Genomic DNA, 23,283 nt, shown 5'->3' with positions numbered 1-23,283 from the left:
GTTGTATATCCTTGGACCAAACATTTCTTCATTACACCAAATGAATTGAACATTAAAATATTTTCTGCATTGTGTATACCGGAGGACATTGAGCGTGAAATACAGACTATCAGGGAATCATAGAAAGAGTCAAAGGAGTAATCCAATGATGTAGAATTTGCATTAAAACATAAAACAAAGCAACATGAGCACATGCTTTGTCATAGTGATGGATTAGAAAACACAAGTTGCAGAGGGATTAACAAAGGCTATGTAAGGACACCAAATTCTTTGTTACACACTCACGTTTTATCAAACACCGAGTCTTAAAGGAATGACATGAAACAAATGATTAGGTTTAAATATTCACCTTTAAAATCGAGAATAGTACTTATATGTTAAAAAAAAAAAAAAGAAAGAAAGTGTAATTTTGTTGAATCACACTGTATTGTGCACCAAATCTAATCAAATGGGAAAATCCAATCCTAAGTGTTGATTAAAATGTGAAATAAAAAGGATTGTTGGAATGGTAAATTGATTTTTTTTAATATTTTTAAAAATCTATCACAGAAATACAAAAAAGTAAAATCAACTACACAATTGAGAAGCCAAGCCCATCAGAGTATTGACAATATTAATTACCAATAAATAGAAGGCACTACATATGAATTAGCAACCACAAGTGTGATAGCACCCCCCAGCCACCGCCATACAACAAATTGACAGACAAATGTGTCATCCCTTGTAGTCATCGTTTATCACTCTCTGACTTTGATATCATCCTATTCAATTAAAATATCTCTAAACTTAACATGAATATTGGATAAAATTTAGAAGTCAGTGATGAAAAACCACACAATAACAACCTTTATCCTGCTGGGACTGACAGATGACCCAAAACTTCAGATTCCAATTTTTATTTTTCTATTTCTTGCTTATATGTTGAGTATAACTGGAAATCTTACCATCATATCCCTCACTTTAATGGACTCCCACCTCAAAACACCCATGTACTTTTTCCTACAAAACTTCGCCTTTTTAGAAATTTCATTCACATCTGCTTGTATTCCTAGATACTTGTACAACATAGCAACAGGTGACAGATCAATTACTTATCATATTTGTGCGATTCAAGTATTTTTCACTGATGTCTTTGGAGTGACAGAATTTTTCCTTCTGGCTATCATGTCCTATGACCGCTACGTGGCCATCTGCAAACCACTGAATTACGTGACCATCATGAGCAGCAGAGTCTGCAAGACACTTGTCCTCTGCTGTTGGATGGCTGGTTTATTGATCGTATTCCCACCACTTACTTTTTTCAAAACCTTGAAATTCTGTGACTCAAATCTCATTGATTATTTTTATTGTGATGCGTCTCCTATCCTGAAGATTTCCTGCTCAGACACATGGTTCATAGAGCAATTTGTTATTGTCTGTGCTGTGCTCACTTTCATTCTGACCCTTATATGTGTTGTTCTGTCCTACATATACATTGTGAAGACCATTCTAAGGTTCCCCTCTGCCCAGCAAAGAAAAAGGGCCTTTTCTACCTGTTCTTCCCACATGATTGTGGTTTCCATCACCTATGGCAGCTGTATCTTTATCTATGTCAATCCTTCAGCGAAGCAATCAGTGGCTATTAATAAAGGTGTGACAGTGCTAATGACATCCATTGCTCCCATGTTGAACCCATTCATTTATACTCTGAGAAACAAACAAGTGAGACAAGCCTTCAGTGACTCCTTCAAAAGAATTGCATTTGTTACAAAGAAGTAAGAGGATAGTCAAGTCCAGGAATAAAATATCAAGCTAAGAATAAACAATGGCATTCCAAATCTGTCTGTCTCTTCCTATTCTATGCTAACCTTCCCAAACACTTATTACACCCAGGAGAAACATCCAGCACCACATAAGTGCCCTCCTTTTTTCCTCTCACAAACCCTTTCAGGATAATATCCCTAATCAGAAGTCATGATAATTTTTTTTTTAGTAAATGTAAGCCTGATTTTATTTCCAATCTAGCAAACAAAAATTGAAAATGAAACAAAATATAAAAAATGCAAACCAAATAGGAGAATAGCTTACCTTGAATTTTCTTGTACTCCCAGGAAAATACTTTATTTAAAATGTTCATTACCTCTTCTAATCTAAAATTGCTGAAATTTTTAATAATTGATTAAAACTTTTCAATGTCTAGTTGTTGGTAGGCCTTGTTCCAAGCAGAGACTAAAAATTGATAATATCCCTGAATTTCGTCAGCTCCTTAATAATTCTGTATAACTAAAATTTTAAAAGCATGCCACTACTACTAAAAAGTAACAGTATATACTGTAAAAATAAACATAACAAAAATAAATGTATGTCCAAATAAATGTATGTGTTTTGAATAGAAGCAGAATTTGTGTTCATACACATATACATATAAACATAAAATACTGAAATTTTAAAATTAAAAAATTCATAGATCTTACAGAAAATATCTTAAATAAGGTAAGTAAAAGCTTTTCCAAAAAAGCCATGAAAGTAAAAGCATACTGTCAAAATGATGATTACAGTTGAGAAAATAAAGTTATTAAGATTGGAAAAAATATCCAATTGCTCAAATAGAGTATAAATATCTGTTACAGGTTTGAGTCCCCAAAAACATATGTTGAAGCCCCAATCCCTGGTACCAGTAAATGTGACCTTATTTGGAAATAAGGCCTTAGCAGATGTAATTAGTTGGGTTAACACGAGGTCTTACTGGAGTAGCGTGGGCCCTAATGCAATATGGCCACATTCTAATAAGACAAGGAGCCAGAAAGATGCAGAAGGAAAATGGAGGAGGACATTGGAATTATACTCCCACAACCCAGAACAGTGACAAACTATTTGAAAATTTCTGTTGTTTTAAACCATCCAATTTTATGATATTTTGTTAAGGCAGTCCTAGGGAGGAAATACAATACCCAAACTCAAAATGTAACTAAATTAAGCAGTAATTCTTTGTACATCATGGAAACTTACCGTTTAAAAGAAATCAGAGAAACCAAACCAACAATATATATGGCTGTCTAAGGCAATTGGTTTAAAGCACTTGACTGCTAACCAAAAGTTGGTAGTTTGAAACTACCAGTGGCTCTGAGGGAGAAAGATGTAGCAGCCTGCCCCTATAAAGATTTACAGCCGTGGAAACCCTATGGGTTCAAGAGGAGTCAGAATCGCCTCAATAGCAGTTGATAACACATTTAATAGGTGCCCTGGTGGCACAATGGTTAAGCACTCAGCTGTTAACTGAGAGACTGGTGGTTCAAATCCACCTAGTGGCTCCACAGAAGAAAGACCTGACAATTTGTGAAAAGACTACAGACCTCTTAAAGTTTACCTCCTAAAAAACATCCTATGGAGCAGTTCTACTGTGTCACATGCGATCCCTAGAGTTGCAATCAACTCCACGGCACCTGACAACAATAAGAAAAAGATAATTAGAAAAGAAAGTCCAAATGAAAGTTATACTTAATATTTTTTAATGAAATAAATGGCTTATAGATTAGAAGAACACAAAAAGTCCATTAATTTTCCTCAGAGAAAAGAACTCAAACAACTATTTAATAAAATTTCTTATGGATAAGATATCTTCCATCTTTCTGGTTTACAGATCTATAGCCATCCTTTCATGACACTCTTGGTATTTCCAGGATTTTGAATTTGGGGCTGTTCTACTCTGTCCCATACTGTTGCTATGGGTTTAAAAAAAAAATTTTTTTTTTAATGTAAAAAATACTTTCCCCCTCATTCATCAATTTATTTCTATTCTTCATTTAGGTCTCAGTTTAAATGTTACACCTACGGCTGTTTTGTTTCTTCATCACCCACCACACAAACACGCACACCAAGTCTGGAGAAATTCTGTCCTACCTGCTGTTTTGACCTAAGCTTTTTCTTCTATTACACCAATCTCTCTAAAATTTGCTGTTTATATGGTTTATCTAAAATCTACCATAAAGGCAAAAACTTCATTTGTTATGCACGCTTGATTTTGCATAAAACCTAGTATGTAAATGATACTAAACACATTACCTCCAAGTATATTGAAAAAAAAAAATCTCACAACCCCCCATAAAGGAGAATCATAATTTAATGAAGAAAAATTAAAAAACTAATTTTTTACTTGAAAACTTTTAATTATAAAACAAACAAATGGGTAAAATATGTTGCATATTATTAAAGAATTTTGAATCAAGATTTAACTGGCTATATTTGATTTATGTTTAGATATGACAAGGATTAAAAACAGTTATTTAATTTACAAAGAGATAATTTAGGCAAACTATATCTATAACCTTATCAATTATATGTATTTACATCTATATGTGTGTGTGTGTAAATATATACCATACCCATTGTCATCGAGTTATTTCGATGCATAGCAACCCTACAGGACAGGGTAGAACTGCCTTGTAGGGTTTTCAAGGAGTGGCTGATAGATTAGAACTGTTGACCTTTTGGTTAGCAGCCAAATTCTTTACCACTGCACCACCAGGCCTCTGCGTAAATATATAAATATAAGTATATACATAATATTTATATTATAATGAATAATCTTCAAAAAATACTTGGGTTGATTGTTAATTCTTTGTCTCATAGGTGGATAAAGTGTTGGAAACAGGGTTCAAATCCTGTTTCATATGATTACAGGGTCTATGATTGCTGTAGGGCATGGCACTGCTTCTGCAGGATTGCACACAAAATTACCAAGATTATCTCAAGGAAAACCTAAAGAAAATTTATTTTTATTTAAACACCCAATGTTTAGATCATGAAAATGGCAAAACATTTAACAAGTATAGGTAAATAATTTTATAATAAAACAAAATTAATTACTCAAAATATTTCATTATTTGATATGAAAATTTATTATGTTAAAAATTGCAATGTCATATTGAAATAACTTATTGTATTTACTTATACCCTATAAGGTCCCTATGATTTGGAATTGACTCAATGGAAATAGGTTTGGTTTTGGTTTATATCCTGCAAAAATACATCATTTCAAAAATATGTAACGGAATAAAGAAAAGCTAATGCTCTATTGTATAGCAATAAGGAAAAGAAAGGTTTGGTGAAAGTCAGTGAGCCAAAAGTCCTTCACAAATACAGTTTAAAGTAAAAAAAGTTAAAATTTTATCAGAAGGAAGAAACGAGAACGATGGGTATCATAATTTTCCTAGTTATCAAGACAAGGCCCACTAAACATTAACCCACAAAGAATGAAGGAGAATGATATTCTGGAAAAAAAAAACTCAGCCTCTAACGAGGGAGGAAAAATTGAGCGCTGGACTATAGACTGTTCCTCAGTGTCAGGATTCTGGCTTTTCTATCCCTGTCCCTGCCAAAGTCAGATGTCTTTTCTACTGGAAAAGATCTTACCTAGGATTTTCAAATTCATGACTATTTGAAAATTGAATTGTTTATCAGATGCCAAAATGAAATTCACCCATGTATTGAGCCAAAAGTCATTGATTTGGCCATTCTGAGAAATCTGTGGGGCAAAAGAGGACTACCATGGGGAATCTGCATAAAAAAATATTAAGTCAGCCAAGTTTTGTATCCAAAGGAGAGAATATTACTATAGCTTAGTCCAGAAATCTGGCGACTATTGCTCTGGGATTTTTAAGTCTATGAATACCATTTCTAACAGGAAATTTCAATTGAAATTTTTCCTTTTTTATCATTTGTAGAAATATCCTTGACTCTATTTTGAAAATCCAGTGCCTCACAGGTCTTCGAAGCTCTGTGTCTTAGTTATCTAGTGCTGCTTTGACAGAAATACCACAAGTAGATGACTTCTACAAAGAGAAGTTTATTCTCTCTCACAGTCTAGTAGGCTAGAAGTCTGAATTCAGGGCATCATCTTCAGGGGAATGTTTTCTCTCCCTGTCAATTCTGGAGGAAGGTCCTTGTCATCAATCTTCCCTTGGTCTAGGAGCTTCTCCACACAGGAAAACCAGATCCAAAGGACCTGCTCTGCTCCAGGTGCTGCTCTCTTGGTGGTATGAGGTCCCAACTCTCTGCTCACTCTCGCCATCCTGGCTTTCAAGGAGCACACTAACTGTACTTCTTGCGAGACAGACATGTTCATTCTTGTGGAAATCCAGGGTATATTCAATATTCTACTCCAACACCATAAATCAAAGGCATCAATTCTTCTTCAGTCTTCCTTATTCATTGACCAGCTTTCACATGCATATGAGGTGATTGAAAATATTATGGCTGGGTCAAGCACATCGTAGCCCTTCAAAGTGATATCTTTGCTTTTTAACACTTTTAAAGAGGTCTTTTGCAGCAGATTTGCCAGTGCAATACTTTGGTTTACTGACTGCTGCTTCCATAGCCATTGATTGTGAATCCAAGTAAAATGAAATCCTTGACAATGTCAGTCTTCTCTCCATTTATCACAATGTTGTGTATTGGTCCAGTTGTAGGATTTTTGTTTTCTTTATGGTGAGGTGTAGTCTACACTGAGGACTGTGGTCTTTGATCTTATTAAGTAAGCATTTCAAGCCCTCCTCACTTTCAAGCAAGCAAGGTTGTGTCAGGGGTATATCACAGGTTGTTAATGAGTCATCCACAAATCCTGATGCCACATTCTTCTTTATATAGTCCAGCTTCTTAGATTATCTGCTCAACATACAGGTTGAATAAGTATGGTGAAAGGATGCAACCCTGACTCATACCTTTCTTGATTTCAAACCATGCAGTATCGCCTTGTAAATTTCGAATGACTACTTCTTGGCATATGTACCGGTTCCTCACTGAGCCCAGTTAAGTGTCCTGAAATTCCTAATACATTGTCCATAATTTGTTATGATCTACAAAGTCTAATGCCTTTATATAGTCAATAAAATACAGGCAAACATCTTTCTGGTATTCTTTTCTTTCATCCAAGATCCTTCTGACACGGGCAATTATATCCCTTATTTCACAACCTCTTCTGAATTTCTGTCTATTCCTGTCAATGTGCTCCTACAACCATTTTTAAATGGTCTTCAGCAAAATTTTTCTTGTGTGCGATATTAGTGATGTTGTTCAATAATTTCCGCATTCTATTGGATCATCTTTCTTTGGAATGAGTAATAATGTGGATCTCTTCCAGTCAGTTGGCCAGGTAGCTGTCATCCAAACTTCTTGGCATAGATGAGTGAGCACTTTCAGAGCTGCATTTATTTGCTACACCATCTCACCAGTATTCCTTCAGTTCCTGGAGCCTTGTTCTTCGTCAATGCCTTCAGTTCCGCTTGGCCTTCTTCTTTCAGTACCATTGGTTCTTTCTCATATGCTACCTACTGAAATGATTGAACACCCAAATGATTGGTACAGTGACCGTGTATTCCTTCCATTTCCTTTTGATGCTCCTTGGGTCATTCAATATTTTGACCATAGAATCATTCAATATTAGAATCAAGGCTTGAATTTTTTCTTACGTTCTTTTAGCTTGAGAAATGCAGGGCGTGTTCTTCCATTTTGGTTTTCTAACTCCAAGTTTTTGTACATCTCATTAAAATATTTTCTTTGTCTTCTTGAGTTACTTTTTGAAATCTTTGGTTCAGCCCTTCTATTTCATCATTTCTTCCATTGGTTTTAGCTACTCTCCTTTCAAGAGCAAGTTTCAGAGTATCTTCTGACTTCCATTTTGGTCTTTTCTCTCTTTCCTGTCTTTCTAATGACCTCTTGCTTTCTTCATGTATAATGTCCTTGATGTGGTGCCACAACTTATTTAGTCTTCCTGTGTACAACAGAACAAAACATTGCCAATCCTGCACCATCCTTACAATCATTGCTATGTTTGAGCCCATTGTTACAGCCATTGTGTCAATCCATCTTGTTGTGTGTCTTAGTCTTTCACAGACCCCCTATCTTACCAAGCATAATGTTCTTCTCTAGGGACTAGTCCTTCCTGATAACATGCCCAAAGTATGTGAGACAGAGTCTGGCTATCCTACCTTCTAAGGAACATTCATACTCTACTTCGTTCAAGACAGCTTTTGTTTGTTCTTCTGGTAGTCCATGGTATATTCAATATTCTTGTGCAGCCCATAATTCAAATACGTCAATTCTTCTTTGGTCTTCCTTATTCATTGCCCAGCTTTCACATGTATATGAGGTGATTGAAAATACAGTGGCTTGAGTCAAGCATACCTTAGTCCACAAAGTGACATTTTTTTTTTTCAACACTTTAAAGAGATCTTTTGGAGCACATTTGGCCAATTCAATATGTCCTTCAATTTCTCGACTGCTGCTTCCATGGGCATTGATTGTGGACACAACTAAAATCAAATCCTCAACAACTTCAATCTTTTCTGTTTAGTTTGCCAAAATATTACATTTTAATGGATATCCAGGATAAAACCAAAACAAACAAACCCTTTGTTGCCAAGTCAGTTCTGACTCATAGCAAAAGTAAAGGACAGACTAGAGTGTTCCAAATGATTTCCAAGGAACCACTGGTGGATTCAAGCTGCTGGCCTTTTGTTTACCACCTGAACTCTTAATCACTGCCCCACCAGGACTCTATCCATTATGTAGATTCAAAATTTAATGTATTACCTAATTTTCGTTGATATATTTACCACTATTTATTATGATTGGTTTATTTAGTGACCCATGAATTCTTTAACAATGCAAAAATCTCTGAAATCCAAAAGAGCAGTAAGGACTCAAGTAGTCACACTTTACGTAGGTTATTTCACCAAATCTTGCCTCTTAGTAGTTTGGAAATAAAGGATATTACACTGTCTGGAGAGCCCTAGTGGTACAGTGGTTAAAGTGTCTGTTGCTAACCTAAAGGTCAGCTGTAAGAGCTCACTAGCAGCTCTGTGAGAGAAAGGTGTTGAAGTCTGATTCCATAAAGATTTACAACCTTGGAAAACTTATGGTGCAGTTCTACCCTGTCCTATAGGGTTGCTATGAGTCAGAATTGATGCAACTGCAACGGATTTGGTTTTGGTATCAGTGATTGGAGGAAAAGAAAGATTTTTGGAACAAGAACCTTGCCCAGGCCATTCAGGTGTGGGGACATTACCAATTGATACTCTAAGTGTTTCTAGGTTGGGGAGCAGAAGATGGAAAGGACTTGGAAGCTTGTAGAGTTAGTGCCTTCAAGTACATCATGCAGAGTGGCATGGTAAGTGTGACACTCAGCAGAAAATCATGATATTACTTAGTCAGGCCTCCTTCCCTAGCACGATAATCATTTAACTATGGGAATTGGTAACAGAGTGGAAATTGACAGAGCCATTATCCACAGAAAGGCAATATTTTACAGAAAACACATGAAACCATTGACATGACAAATTAATTGGGTCTCCAGGAAAAATTCCTTTTCACTCACCAATTTCATAAAGCTATGAACCTTAAAATACTTATTCAAGACTGAAATTTTTGCTTAGACACTATTATAAATAATTGGTCATAGTTTAGAAAGTGTTATGAACCAGCTATTGTCCAAAACTTAGATTAAGAAACCCCTGAGCTTTTTACAAAATATCTTACTGAAGAATGTCTTGACAAGATATAATTATCTGCTTCTAAAGTAAAATGGTTGAAGAGGTACAAGGTAGGCATTTCCACTAAAAAGGGGAAAAATTGGAGGGAAATGAGGAATAATAGGCACCAAGCAAGTCAGCAGAACACTTTACATTACTTCTCAAGGCTTGAAAATAATCCTCTCTGCTCTGAAACCATTTAGGTGATGACTCTGCCCTCCAGACTCTGGATGATGGCTACATTCTCTGTATTCTAGTGGAAGCCCCTTGGCCTTAGGCTTCAGCTTAGCTTTCCAGGTCAAGTGGAATGGCAACTCTGTTCACTAAGATTTTGGCGGCCCTATTCTCCTAGTTCATCTCAGTAGCAACTCCAGCCCCTTGGCTCCAGGAAGCCCCTTTCTGCACCTAGGGCATAGCAGCCCCACCCCCTCACCTTTGGGCACTGGTTCTGGCCCAATCCCGCTGTCACTTGTGAAAGGAAGCCTCATACCTCGGAACCGAGTTGGTGAAGTTCTGACTTTTTGAAACCTAGGAGACTGTGGCCCAACCCTTTAAAATTCCAGAGGCCATGGCACCCCCTTTGAAACTCCAGAGGTTATGGCCCTACCCTTTGAGACTGTGGCAGCTCTGCTTCCTGTGTTTCTTGTCTCTTCAGCTTCTGCTTCCTAATTCCTTGCCTGTCAGTCTTTTGGGTTCTTCGGTCAGCCTGGCATCTGCCCTGTTGGGTAAGTGTTTCAATGCTCTTAAGGTCTAACGATAAGTGCCTGGAGGCACCACACTCTGCCAGTAACTTCACCGGAAAGCACTCAGCTCTCTCTCTCAGTGGGTCAGATCTTGCACTGACTCCTGCTGCCCTCCTGGTTCTGCTGCTGCATTTTCTCTGCTGCCATTTCTCACAGTCTGCTCTATCTCTGGCATTACTGCTCTCCTCGCTTCTTTCTGAGCCCTCACCAGAATTGTCTTTGATATCCATAATTCCACTAGCAGTCTCTTCAAGGCAATCTAAGTTTTTACTAATAGGCATTTTAAAACTCTTCCAGCTTCTTCTACCCATTACTCAATTCCAAAACTGCTTCCACATTGTAGGTATCTGTTAGAACATCACCCCAGCCTCAGTTCTAAATCCTGTCTTAGTTATCTAGTGCCGCTGTAACAGAAATAACAAGTGGATGACTTGAACAAAAACAAATTTATTATCTCACAGTATAGGAAGCTATACTTTTTTTTTTGTAGGAAGCTAGAGTTCCAAACTCAGGGTGTCAACTTCAGGGAAAGGTTTTCTCTGTTTGTCTGTCAGGTCTAAGGGAAGGTCCTTGTCATCAACCTTCCCCTGGTCTACAAGCTTCTCAGTACAGGAATCCAGAGCCCCAAAATTGCACCCCATTCCCAACACTCCTTTCTTGGTAGTATGAGGTTCCCCTGCCTCTCTGTTGTTTCTCTTTTTTATATCTCTAAAGAGATTGACTCAAGATAAAACCTAATCCTATAGATTGAGTCCTGCCTCATTAACATAACCGCCTCTAATCCAGCCTCATTAACACCATAGAGGTTAGGATTTACAACATCAGATCACAAAATTGTGGGCAACCACACAATACTGGGAATCCTGGCCTAGCTAAGTTGACACACATTTTTGAGGAACACAATTCAATCCATAGGAGTGGGCTGGGTGACCCAAATGGATAACTGCTCAACTACTAGCCAAAATTTGACTTTGAACCCACCCAGAGGTGTCTCAGAAGAAAGGCCTGGTGACCTGCTTCATAGACGTCGCAGCCTTGAAAACCCTATGGAGCAGTTCTGTTCTGCACACATGGGCTCCCATGAGTCGGAATCGACTCTACAGCAACTAACAACAACGGTGAATGTCATGTAACCAAAATCAAAGTCATACAGTTGACTTGAAACATAATATTGATATAAACAATACTACAGATTCCTGTACTCAGTTTAAAAAACACTGAAAGGTAGAAATAACATAAATACGGATCACACAATTATTTTTTTAAATCCTGTTTTGTAATACCTAGTGAAACAGAGTTTTCAAGGGTGTATGCTATTAATAATTGGGAAAAATGTTTTCAGAACACGAAATACTTCCTAAAGTGTGCAAGGCTGACTAAGGCACGAGAGCGAACCACAAGGGCCTGTAGGTTGAGGAAAATGGGACTGAGTAAAGGTGGGCAGGCTGCAGGGCCGGTCCTTTGTTCCAACTGCATGTGACCTATTGTGATTGAGCCCTGTGTGAATCAACACTCTTGGGAGGATTCTGGATCTCCAACTATGAGGCTAAGTCAGTGGCCCTTTTGTATGATGGTGACTGTAATATCTGAGGACATAACTATGGAAACTGTTGTATGATTAGAATAAGCCTGCTTCTATCTGACTAAAAAAGGAATATTTTAAAAGCCATGTGTAAAATACTCCTATGTAAAATCACAACAGGTTTGATTTAAAACATTTGATTATCTGCTGTTGAGAGTAGTTTGATAGCTAAGGAATAGTCTACAGAGTAGCTATTGATAGAACTCAGAAAGACAAGATTTTTTATCTCTGGTTTTACTATCTTACTGTTAGGTGCTTGGGGAGGAAAAAAAAGTAGCAAAAATGATGCTTTTTGGTAGATAAGGCAGAGAGAAACAGCCAGTTATTTCCTCTGCAGTAAGGTCCTGCATTGAATGTTTCATCATTGGAAATGAATTTTGCCCTGAAACAGTTTCTATGTATGTTATATATTGCCAGAAAAATATCAGCGAGAGAGTCAGAGGATGGACCAGAAAAGTTAAAGTTCCTTTAAAAGCAAAGCAAAACAAAAATAGAAACAAAACCCACCTTTGGTCATAGTGGTGAAACAGAAACACTTTACAGATAGATCTAGAAAGCCTGCATAATGACAAATAATGCAACTACTTGTCGTGAAGTTTTATTTTATCAAGTTCTAAAATCTAGCAAAAACATTAACTTGATTGTGAAGCTTTAGTACCGACTAGTGTTTTTTTTTTTTTAGTGAATAGAGGTCCTGATGGCACAGTGGTTACAGCGCTCAGCTGCTAACCCAAAGGCCAGTGGTTCAAACCCACCAGTCACTCTGTGGGAGAAAGATGTGGCAGTCTGCTTCTCTAAGTACTTATAGCCTAGGAAACCCTAAGAGGTGGTACTACTCTGTCCTGTAGGGTCGCTCTAAGTTGGAATCAACTCTGTGGCAGAGGGTTTGGGTTTCTGGTTTTTAGCAAATAGATTATTGAGTGCAAAAGGTATTGTAAAATAAGCAATATTACAGCAATTTTATGAGTCAATTATAATTTTATAGACATCCAGTAAGTATACAGAATAAGACTGTAAATAATTTGGAAGAAATATAGTGAAGAAAAGAGCCTATACTTTTAACATTATAGTAGTCACAAATATTCATAATACTTAAAAATCTATAAGGATCACTTCTTGTAACTAAAAAAATTACAGAATTGGGGTCAAGTCAAAAAGCGCATGGACAATATTCATTAAAATTTTAAAGAGAGGCAGAGCCAACATGGTGCCATAGACAGACGTATCATAACATCCCTCTGCAGCAAAGATTCAAAAAGCTTATTAAAACAGATACAAATGTCAATCCTGGAACCTTAAGCATCAAATGAAGGGATAAGAACTAGATCAAACACCAAATGGAAGAAGAAACTAATAAAAAACAGAGAACAAGAAGAGAAATGGAGTGGAGGTCCTCTGCCAGCTAACACAGCACAACCTCATCATCTTGGAACAAAACCGGCAGTGATCCCAGACAGGAAGTATGTGAAGGCAACTTCACAACAGGAGACAGGGCACCCAGTAAGGAGAGAGACACACTTTTGCACCACTGATCCTTCTGCCCTGTATGCCACCACCCCCTCCCAATGGGCCACACCATACCTCTCGACTAGATAGCCACCAGCCCACGGACACCCAGGGCCCGCCCTGCCTGCACCTACCAGCTCCCAGTGCATCATTCCCCCCCTTTTCTTCCTTTCCTTCTCTCTCCCACCAAGCCCTGTATACCATCTCCACCCCTTCCCATTGGGCAAAGTTGCCCATCACTGCCCAGGGTCTTCCCAGTCCCCATCCACAAGCTCCCATTGCTCTGCAAGTTTCTTTTTTTTTTTTGGTTTTTCTTCTTTCTCTCCTTTCTCACTCCCACCTAACCCAGTGCTTAACCTCGTTTCCCTTCTAGCTGACCCTCAGGTATGCCCGTTCCCACCTGCCAGCTGCAAAAGACCTCTTTAAAGTGTTGAAAAGCAAAGATATCATCTTGAAGACTAAGGTGTGCCTGACCCAAGCCATGATGTTTCAATCCCCTCATAAGCATAAGAAAGCTGGACAATAAATAAGGAAGATTGAAGAATTGATGCTTTTAAAGTCTTGTGTTGGTGATGAATATTGAACATGCCATGGACTGCCAGAAGAATGAACAAATCTGTCTTGGAAGATGTATAACCAGAATGTTCCTTAGAGGCAAGGATAGCGAGACTATGTCTTACACACTTTGGACATGTTATCGAGAGGGATCAGTCCCTGAAGAAGGACGTCATGCTTGGTGAAGTAGCTCAAGCTAAGCCCATTGCTTTCAAGTCGACTGCAACTCCTAGTGACCCTATAGGACAGAGTAGAACTGAGCGTGGCAAAAAAAAAGAGGAACACCCTCAAAGAGACAGATTGACACAGTGGCTGTAACAATGGGCTCAGCAAAACAACGATTGTGAGGATGGAGTAAGACCAGGCAGTGTTTCGTTCTGTTGTATATAGTGTCGCTATGAGTGAAACTGACTCAACGGCACCTAACAACAACTAACAACTGCTATGAAATATATTCTTTCTCCTTCTTTTAGCTAAGTCCTATTCACCATTCAGGTGTTAGTTCAATAGTCACTTCCGTCTTAAAGCTGTCCCCCACATTCCCTGCCACATCAAAACACTTCAATTACTGTGGAGAGGTTATCTCTCAGAAGCCAAGAAAAAACACCAAATGTTTGGGTTGAGTTCATTCTAGATTCTCACTTGGTTTTTGAAGTTTGGAGATGCCAGAGCTCACATCCTAGATGAAGTGTGCTGAGCCCTCCTCATGGCAGGGAGGCAACCCTGAATCTGACTGCGGATTTGAGAATGTGGTTGAATAACTGCAAGCCACTGTCTTTGTTGTTTTCATTCTTTTTAAATTTGCAACAAAAGAACGTTGGACCTTCCTCTAAGATGAACCACAGTAAATTTTGTAACAGTTTTCAGGAGCAACAGGCAAAGGAAAAGTATCATTCCTCCTTCAAGAATGGAATGGAGGTATCATCAGTAGATTCCAAATGTGAATAGTAGTTCTGCAGAGTGACAACCACAGGAAGCCATCAGAAATACATGCAGCAACATTATTTAATGATAGGTGTTAAAGCTGGGTGGGTAAACAGGAGTTCACTATATTATTCTGTGAACTTTTACATGTATTTGAAATATTCTATAATAAAAATTTTAAAATGTATCTACATTTATATCTGGAAACCCTGGTGGTGTAGTGGTTAAGTGCTATGGCTGCTAACCAAAGGGATGGCAGTTCGAATCCACCAGGTGCTCCCTGGAAACTCTGTGGGGCAGTTCTACTCTCTCCTATAGGGTCGCTGTGAGCCAGAATCGACTCAACAGCACTGGGTTTGGTTTGGTTTTATATTTATATCTATATCTATGCAGCAGAATGGTGTTAAAAAAACAGGAACTTTTTTTTTTTTCTTTGTGAGGTTCTGGTTCATGTCCACTGTTAGCCAGGTCATCTTTAACGGACATTATTCTGCTTCATAAATGCCAAAATGTGACTATTTTAAAGAGTCCTCATTTTATATATAGTTTTAGAGCATCTTATTTTTTCTCTTTCATTGAAAAGTTGCTAATTCTTGGGACCATGATCTCACTCACCACAAACCTACTCAAACAGATGAGAAAGAGAATAACTGAAGAAGACCTTTTAGAGATAAAGGTCATCCTTCAGCTGCAACACTTCTAGAGACCAGGTGGGCTATTCAGGCTCAGACTTTTGGACCTCCTGAAAAGGTATTTCTCATATAGGCCTGGAGTAGCAGATGTATATTTAAAAAATTGCTGCAGAATTATGTCCCATCCTACATACTCTTCTACAAATTACTCTTGCCACAATGTCATCAAGATGTGGAGTCTAATTTCCTTCCCTTTGGATTTGGCTGGCCTTATTGCCATATCTCTGAGTTGTGAACACAAATCTCAATATCTTGTTTTGTCTTAAGGTTCCTGGAGGTTACAGAGAAGAGCACAAAAGAAAAGAGAGCTGGACAGTGCAAGGACTCCGGAGATCTGCAGAGGAGCCTCTTTGCATTTCGGCTGCATACTGACCAGTGCTTGTGTATGGAAAAACATCCAAGGAAAAGAACCACCCAAAAGGATTAAAGAAAATAAATCTCCATGATCACAAAGGGATGGGATTAATGCCTCTTCCCAACAGCTAGAATGGAAAACCACATAAGTCATGGGACTTTGGACAGAGTATTTAGGAATGTTTTACATCTGTAATGGAAAAAAATTATTCCTAAACCAAAATTCTCTATTCCTAGTTAACAAAGTTAAAATGAAGACCAAAATGGATCAGATTGTTTCCCAGTAATATAATCACATTCCAGAACAAAACTGAAGATTAAGATATCTAATACCCAACAAGATAAAATTTAAAAGGTCTGGCATCAAGGTAAAATCACCATACATGCAGTGAAACAAAACAAACAAAGATTTATAATTAGGGAAAAATGAATAATTGAAACTCACCTGGAAATGACCAATGGCTTCACTAGTGAATTTTACCAAGTATTTAAAGAAATGTTACCAATTCTACACAATTTCTTCCAGAATACTGAAGAGGAGGGAACACTTCCCTGCTCATTCTATGAGATTAGCACTACTCTGATAAATATACTACACATAAAGAAAACTACAGACCAATATACTCCATGAATGTTGTGTTGTTGTTAGGTGCTATTGAGTCAATTCCAACTCCTAGTGACCTTATGTACAACATAACAAAAAACTGCCTCGTCCTGTGGTACCCTCACAATCTTTATTATGCTGGAGCCCATTGTTGCAGCCTCACCCCATGAATACAATTGCTAAAAATATATATATATTTTAATTTAGCTAATCCAATCCAATAATATATAAAATGGAGAATTTGTCTTGACAAAATGAGGGTTATTCCAGGAATACAAGGTTGGTTTAACATTTGAATAACAAACAATGTAATGTACCATAGTAACCTACTAAAAAAGCAAAAACATAATCATCTCAATAATTTCAGGAAAAACATTTAACAAAATTCAACATCCATTCTCGATTTTTAAAACTCTCAGCAAATTAAGAATAGAATAAAACATTCTCAAACTGATAGAGGATAATTATGTACAAATGAAAAACTTATATTTAATGTTGAAAAATAGAATACTTTCTTCTAAGGTCAGAGAAGACAGTGATGTCCTTAATTACCAGTTCTTTTTAACCTTGAATTGCAGAAACAGACATCCGGAATGGAAAGGGAAAAAGTGGATCTGTCTTTACTTGCACACCACAAATACCTTGGAACCCATAAAAAAGCTACTAGATGTAATAAGTGAATTCAGCAAGTTTGTGGGATACTAGATCAATAAAGAAAAATCAATTTTATTTCCATACACTGGCAGCAAGCAATCAAAAATTGATATTAAAAAAATACCACTTATAATTTTTTTCAAATAATATGAAATATTTAGGAATGAATCTTCCAAAAGATATACAAAATCTGTACACAGAAAACTATGAAATATGACTAAAAAAATTAAAGAGGACCTAAATAAATGGAAAAATAGACCATGTTCATAGATTGGAAGACTCAGTATTGTAAGATGTCAATTCTCCCCAGATTTTTCTACAGATTCAATACAAGCCCTAAAAATCTCAATAGGTTTTTCTGGTAAAAATTTACAAGCTGAATCTAAAAGTCACACAGAAATGGAAAGGATATAAAAATACCCAGTACAATTTTCAGAAAGAATACCACTTTGGTATTTTTTGGTATTTTATTTTTTCTTGTCTTTTTAATGACTTTTTTCCTATGATGTCCTTGATGTCATTCCACAACTCATCTGGTTTTCCTTCACTAATGTTCAATGCCTCAAATCTATTCTTGATGTGGTCTCCAAATTCAGATGGGATATCCTCAAAGTTGTATTTTGGTTCTCATGGACTTGTTTTAATTTCTTCCTCTTCAGCCTGAACTTGCATAGGAACAACTGATGGTCGGGTCCAGAGTTGTCTCACTGGCCTTGCTCTGATTGATGGTATTGAGCCTCTCTATTGTCTCTTTCCACAGATGTAGCTGATTTGATTCCTGTGTAATCCATCTGCTGAAGTTCACGTTCATAGTTGCCATTTATGTTTTTGAAAAAGGTATTTATAATGAAAAGAGTGTCAGTCTTGTAAAATTCCATCATGAGATCTCTGGAGCCATTTCTATTTCCAAGGCCATATTTTCCAACTACTAGTTCTTTGTTTCCACCTTTTGAATTCTAATCACCAGAAATTATCAATGCATATTAAGAGTGCAAAGTTGGTAAAAATCTTCATCTTTGGCATTAGTAGTTGCAGCATAAATTTGAGCAATAGTCGTATTAACTGGTCTTCCTCATAGACATTCTCATTATTCTGTCACTGACAGCATTGCACATCAGGACAGATCTTAAAATGTTCTTTTTGGCAATGAATGTGATGCCATTCCTCTTCAATTTTTCATTCTTAACATATGATTGTCTGACTTGAAATGGCCAATACTAGTCCATGTAAGTTCACTAATGCTAGGATATCAATTTCAAGAGTTCTGTTTCATTTTTGACAACTTCCAATTTTCCTAAATTCATAATTCGTACATTCCACATTCTGATTATTCAAGAATATTTGCAGTTGTTTCTTTTTATTTTGAATTGTGCCATATCAGCTAATGAAAGACCCAAAAGATTTACTCAATCCACATCATTAGGGTTGACTCTACTTTGAGGAGGCAGCTGTTTCCCAGTAATACTTTGAGTGCCTTCCGCCTTGAGGGACTCATCTTCTGACCCTATATCAGAACATTTTCACTGGTCAATTTTTTTTAGAAGTAGATTGCCATGTCCTTCTTCCTAGTCTGTCTCAGTCTGGTAACTCCATTGAAACCTGTCCACCATACTGGACCCTGCTTGTACCTGAAATACCAGTGGCATAGCTTCCAACATCACAGCAACATGCAAGCCACCACAGTATGACAAACTGACAGATGAGTAGTAGAAATTGAGCATGAAAATTAGTAAGAAAAAAAGAATTCAGAATGTGTTGGCATATAATATGGATAAAGTAACCTGATTTTAAAGAAATATTCATTGAAATTGCAAAATTTTACAACTTTGGAACCTATGCTACTGTTATAAAATTTTTATAAATCAATTAATAAGAACTTGCATGTGAGATGGTTTTCATAGTGTGTTGAGCCATAAATTACTGCTGCCTGTTGCAAAGACCATTTTCCTCGTATCATGTGTATCTGAATTATAAATGCAGGTTGAGTAGAAATAAGGAGTCAACTATGAGAAATTCACACAATAACAACTGACCAATGACCACAACTAAAATTGTGATTTTTATCTTTCTATTCCATGCCTGCATGTTCAGTGTAACTGGGAACCTAACAATCACCTTTGTTGATTCTCAACTTAAAAATGCCATGTACTTTTTCTCGCAAAATTTGTCTTTCTTAGAAATCTTGTTTATATCTGCTTATATTCCCAGAGACTTGTGAAGGTATCAACAGGTGACAAGATATATATGACAACTGTGTCATTCTATTTATTATTATTATTTTTTACTGACTTCTTTGCTGTTACAGATTTTTTTCCCCCAGCCATCATGTCCTATGACTAATACATAGCCAGCTGCAAACCTCTACATTACATGACCATCATGAACAACAAGGTCAGAAGTTGACTCGTCCTTTGTTGCTGGACAGCTGGCTTGTTGATCATACTCCCACTACGAAGCCTGGGCCTGAATCTGGAATTCTCTGACTCTAATGTCATTGACCATTTTGTCTGTGATGCAGCCCCTCTCCTAAACATCTCATGCTCAGAAACATGGTTCATAGAGCAGTGGTCATAGTTTGTGCTCTGTTGACCTTTGTCATGACACTTATATGTGTTGTCATGTCCTATGTGTACATCATCAAGACCATTCTTCAATTCCTTTCTGCCCAGCAAAGGAAAAGGGCATTTTCTACCAGCTCTTCCCACATGATTGTGGTTTCCATCACCTATGGAAGCTGCATCTTAATCTATGTCAAACCTTCAGCAAAGAATTCAATGGCCATTAATAAGGGTGAGATGGTGCTCATTACTTCCATCACCCCCATGCTGAACGCCTTCATTTACACCCTGGGAAACAAGCAGGTAAAACAAGCCTTCAATGATTCAATCAAAAGGATTGCATTGTTCTTAAAGAAGTAAGAAAATTTGCTAATGTAGAGCATTCACATTTATGTAAAAAGATTTAAAGTGCCTATGCTGTGTCTTTAAACATTTGTTCCTTTCCTTTCTAGCAAGACAGAATTATCAGGATAGCATTTATTGATAAAAAAATATATTACATTTCCAGATAGCTAAAATATGACTTCATACCAAGCCAAACCTTAATAGAGCTGCAAACAAAATGAAACAAAACAGAACCAGTAAGTTCATCTTATTAAATGTTTTGCCCCAAGTGTGCTTATTGCCCATTCCAGTTGCAGCTTTTTAGGGCCTTTTTGACTCCTGGCAACATTCTAGGTTATTTTTCTTTTGGCTTTAAACTATAAGCTAAAGAAGGAGAATGGCGTCAGGCCAGTAGGTTTAATATTAATGATGAACTTTAATCTTGAAGTATTAGTATTATTAAAGGGGTTAATCTTGGTGTTATGATCGCAATGAATACAGTAGCTACCACTTAGATAATCATTAGAGATTTGTAATTGTTGTTTACATGAAATAATAAACTTAAAAAATATATTTTATTTTCACTTCATATTTTATCTTCACTCCACAAATATGTAAACTGAAGCTCAGGAGAGTTAAGTGATGAAACGCAGGGTGAAATCAGGATGCAAATTAATTTTTATTAGACTTAAACCCTGAGTTTTTACAGCTTGTGAAGCTCCAGTGACACACATTTGAGCATTAAGATCTCCTCAGGGGACACCTTAGGAAAGCCTACATATACCAAATAGAGGTATTATTTAATTTATAAAACTAAAAAATCAAGAGATCTTGAATAGGAAAATAATTACGTGAAATACAGCATGTCATTTTAATATAAGCATTTGTAATGTATGAAGAAAGGAAAATATTTATCATATGAGAAAATATTTTGATCTTAACTTTTATATTTACCAACAGAAAACTACTAGCCAAAAGGTTCTTGATTTGAACTTCCACAGGCACCTTGGAAGACAGGCCTGACAATCTGCTTCTGAAGGGTCACAGCCTTGGAAACTCTATAGAGCAGTTCTACTCTACACACACAGTTTCCCATGATTTGGAATTCACTCCACGGCAACTAACAAAAACAAGGATTTGTGTATACTGGTAATCGGTGGCATAGTGGTTAAGCACTACCACTGCTGACCATAAGGTCAGCAGTTTGAATCTGCCAGGTGCTCCTTGGAAATTCTATGCGGCAGTCCTACTCTGCCCTATAGGGTCGCTATGAGTCGGAATCGACTCGATGGCATTGGTTTTTTTTGGGGGGGGGTATCTCATTGTGGCTTTAATTTGCATTCCCATGTTTTTTTTTTTTTTATGTGCCACTGAGTTGGTTCCAACTCATAGTAACCCTCTGTACTACAAAACAAAACACTGCCTGGTCCTGTGCCATCCTCACCATCATTGCTATGTCAGAGCCCATTTTTAGCCACTGCGTCAATCAATCTTGTTGAATGTCACCTCTTCTTCATTGACCCTCTACTTTATCACACAATATTCTGCTGCTATTGATAAGGTTTTCTTTGGCCAATCGTTTCAAGTAGATACCCAGGTCCTTCCACCTAGTTTGTCTTATTCCGCTAGCTCCACTTAAACCTGTCCACAATGGGTGACTCTGCTGGTGTTTGAAATATCGGTGGCATAGCTTCCAGCACCACAGCCACACACAAACCACCACAGTATGACAAACCAATAGACAAACAGTTTTGACCATCTTTTTATACAGTTATTTGCTATCCATATATTTTCTTTGGTGAAATTGCTGTTTAGATATTTTGCCTCATTGAAATTGGGTTTTGTTCTTTTTGCTATTATTGTTGAGTCTGAGTTTTATTTATACATCTGAATAAAAGCCTTTTTGATAAAAATGTGAACTGCAAGTGTTTTTTGATAGATTTTAAAGAAAACCATTCCTACTCAGAGTGCAACATGCAGGGTAAAAAACTATGTTTGAGGTTGATTGGATGTACCTAGTAGATGTATTAAGTATGGAAACAGATTTTCCAGAAAACAAAATAAATTCTGTATTATAAAAAGTAAAGATTCGATGACATGACTGTAACAATGGGTGACGTGGAAAGGAAAGTAATTACTCTGTTAATGGGACATCAAATGTTACATGAAGGGAAATTGTCATGATTAGCACGCCTTAAAGACAGAATTTCTATTCCTCTGTGGATGATACAATCTGAGGGATCTTGGAGTACTAGTAGCCTCCTTAGTTTTGTATAAAATATTGCAGTAGTTGATGTGAGACAAATATGAAAGCTACCTGTGAAATTATGACCAAGGTACTTGTGCAACATATGACACAATCCAGACATAACACTTAAAAATCCATATATTTCTTGGCACAGAGTGCACAACTGATGTGCCAAGAAAGATCTTCAGAAGTTCCGTTTTTGGTTCCAAGCTCTTTCTGGTTCTCCTATGTCTCACAACTATTTATACCCTTCAAATTAACTAGTATATCTTCACACTGTGAAAGATTTCTGATTATGTGAATGAGGACACAGGCCTTTTTTTTTCTTTAACCTCACATATTAACAGAATAAAGAGAACATATTATTTGATATCGGTAATCAATGTAGAAAATTTTTCTGACAATTTCAAAAATCTGTTATGACAAAGAACTCTTAGATGACAAGGAATAGAAGGGCACCTTCTGCATGTGAAGAAAAAATCTGCAAATCTCTACAACTAACAGTGTAGTTAATGAAGAAATATTGTACAATTGAAGTTCAAAAAAGACAAACATGTTCACTATCACTACTTGTTTTCAATATTGAATGGAAGGTCTAGCGAAAACAAAAAGCTGGAAAAGAAATAAAATGTATAAAAATTCAAAAAGAAGAACTTAAATCACCGTAATTCACTGATGACATAAATAACTATGTAGAAAATCCAAAATATCTACCCAAAAATTATTAAAATCAATAAGTGAATTTTTCAAAATTGATAGATACAAAACCCATGTGCAAAATATTAAACAATGCAGGAAGCAACAAGAGTAGGTGGAAGGAATACACAGAGTCACTATAGCAAAAAGAATTGGTCAATAGTCAAACATTCCAAGAGGTAGCATATATCAAGAACTAATGGTACTGAAGGAAGAAGTCCAAGCGGCACTGAAGTCATTGGCAAAAAACAAGGCTCCAGGAATTTAAGGACCAGCAATTGAGGTGCTTCAATAAACAGATGCAACACTTGAAGAGTTCGCTTTTCTATGCCAAGAA

General features: G+C 36.9%; 1 protein-coding gene across 1 annotated transcript; it reads left to right on the top strand.

The window, feature by feature from the left end:
* Window positions 1–822: 822 nt before the first annotated feature.
* LOC126075596 (olfactory receptor 6C2-like) lies at window positions 823–1,758 on the top strand. Its single transcript, XM_049883433.1, has one exon. It carries the CDS (start codon window positions 823–825, stop codon window positions 1,756–1,758), a length of 936 nt encoding a protein of 311 aa, XP_049739390.1.
* Window positions 1,759–23,283: the final 21,525 nt, after the last annotated feature.

The sequence above is a fragment of the Elephas maximus genome, chromosome 4 (genome assembly GCF_024166365.1).
Source record: "Elephas maximus indicus isolate mEleMax1 chromosome 4, mEleMax1 primary haplotype, whole genome shotgun sequence".
Classification (NCBI taxonomy): domain Eukaryota; kingdom Metazoa; phylum Chordata; class Mammalia; order Proboscidea; family Elephantidae; genus Elephas; species Elephas maximus.
Note: the sequence above shows the minus strand (reverse complement) of the source record. Positions and strands in the feature narration are given on the sequence as shown.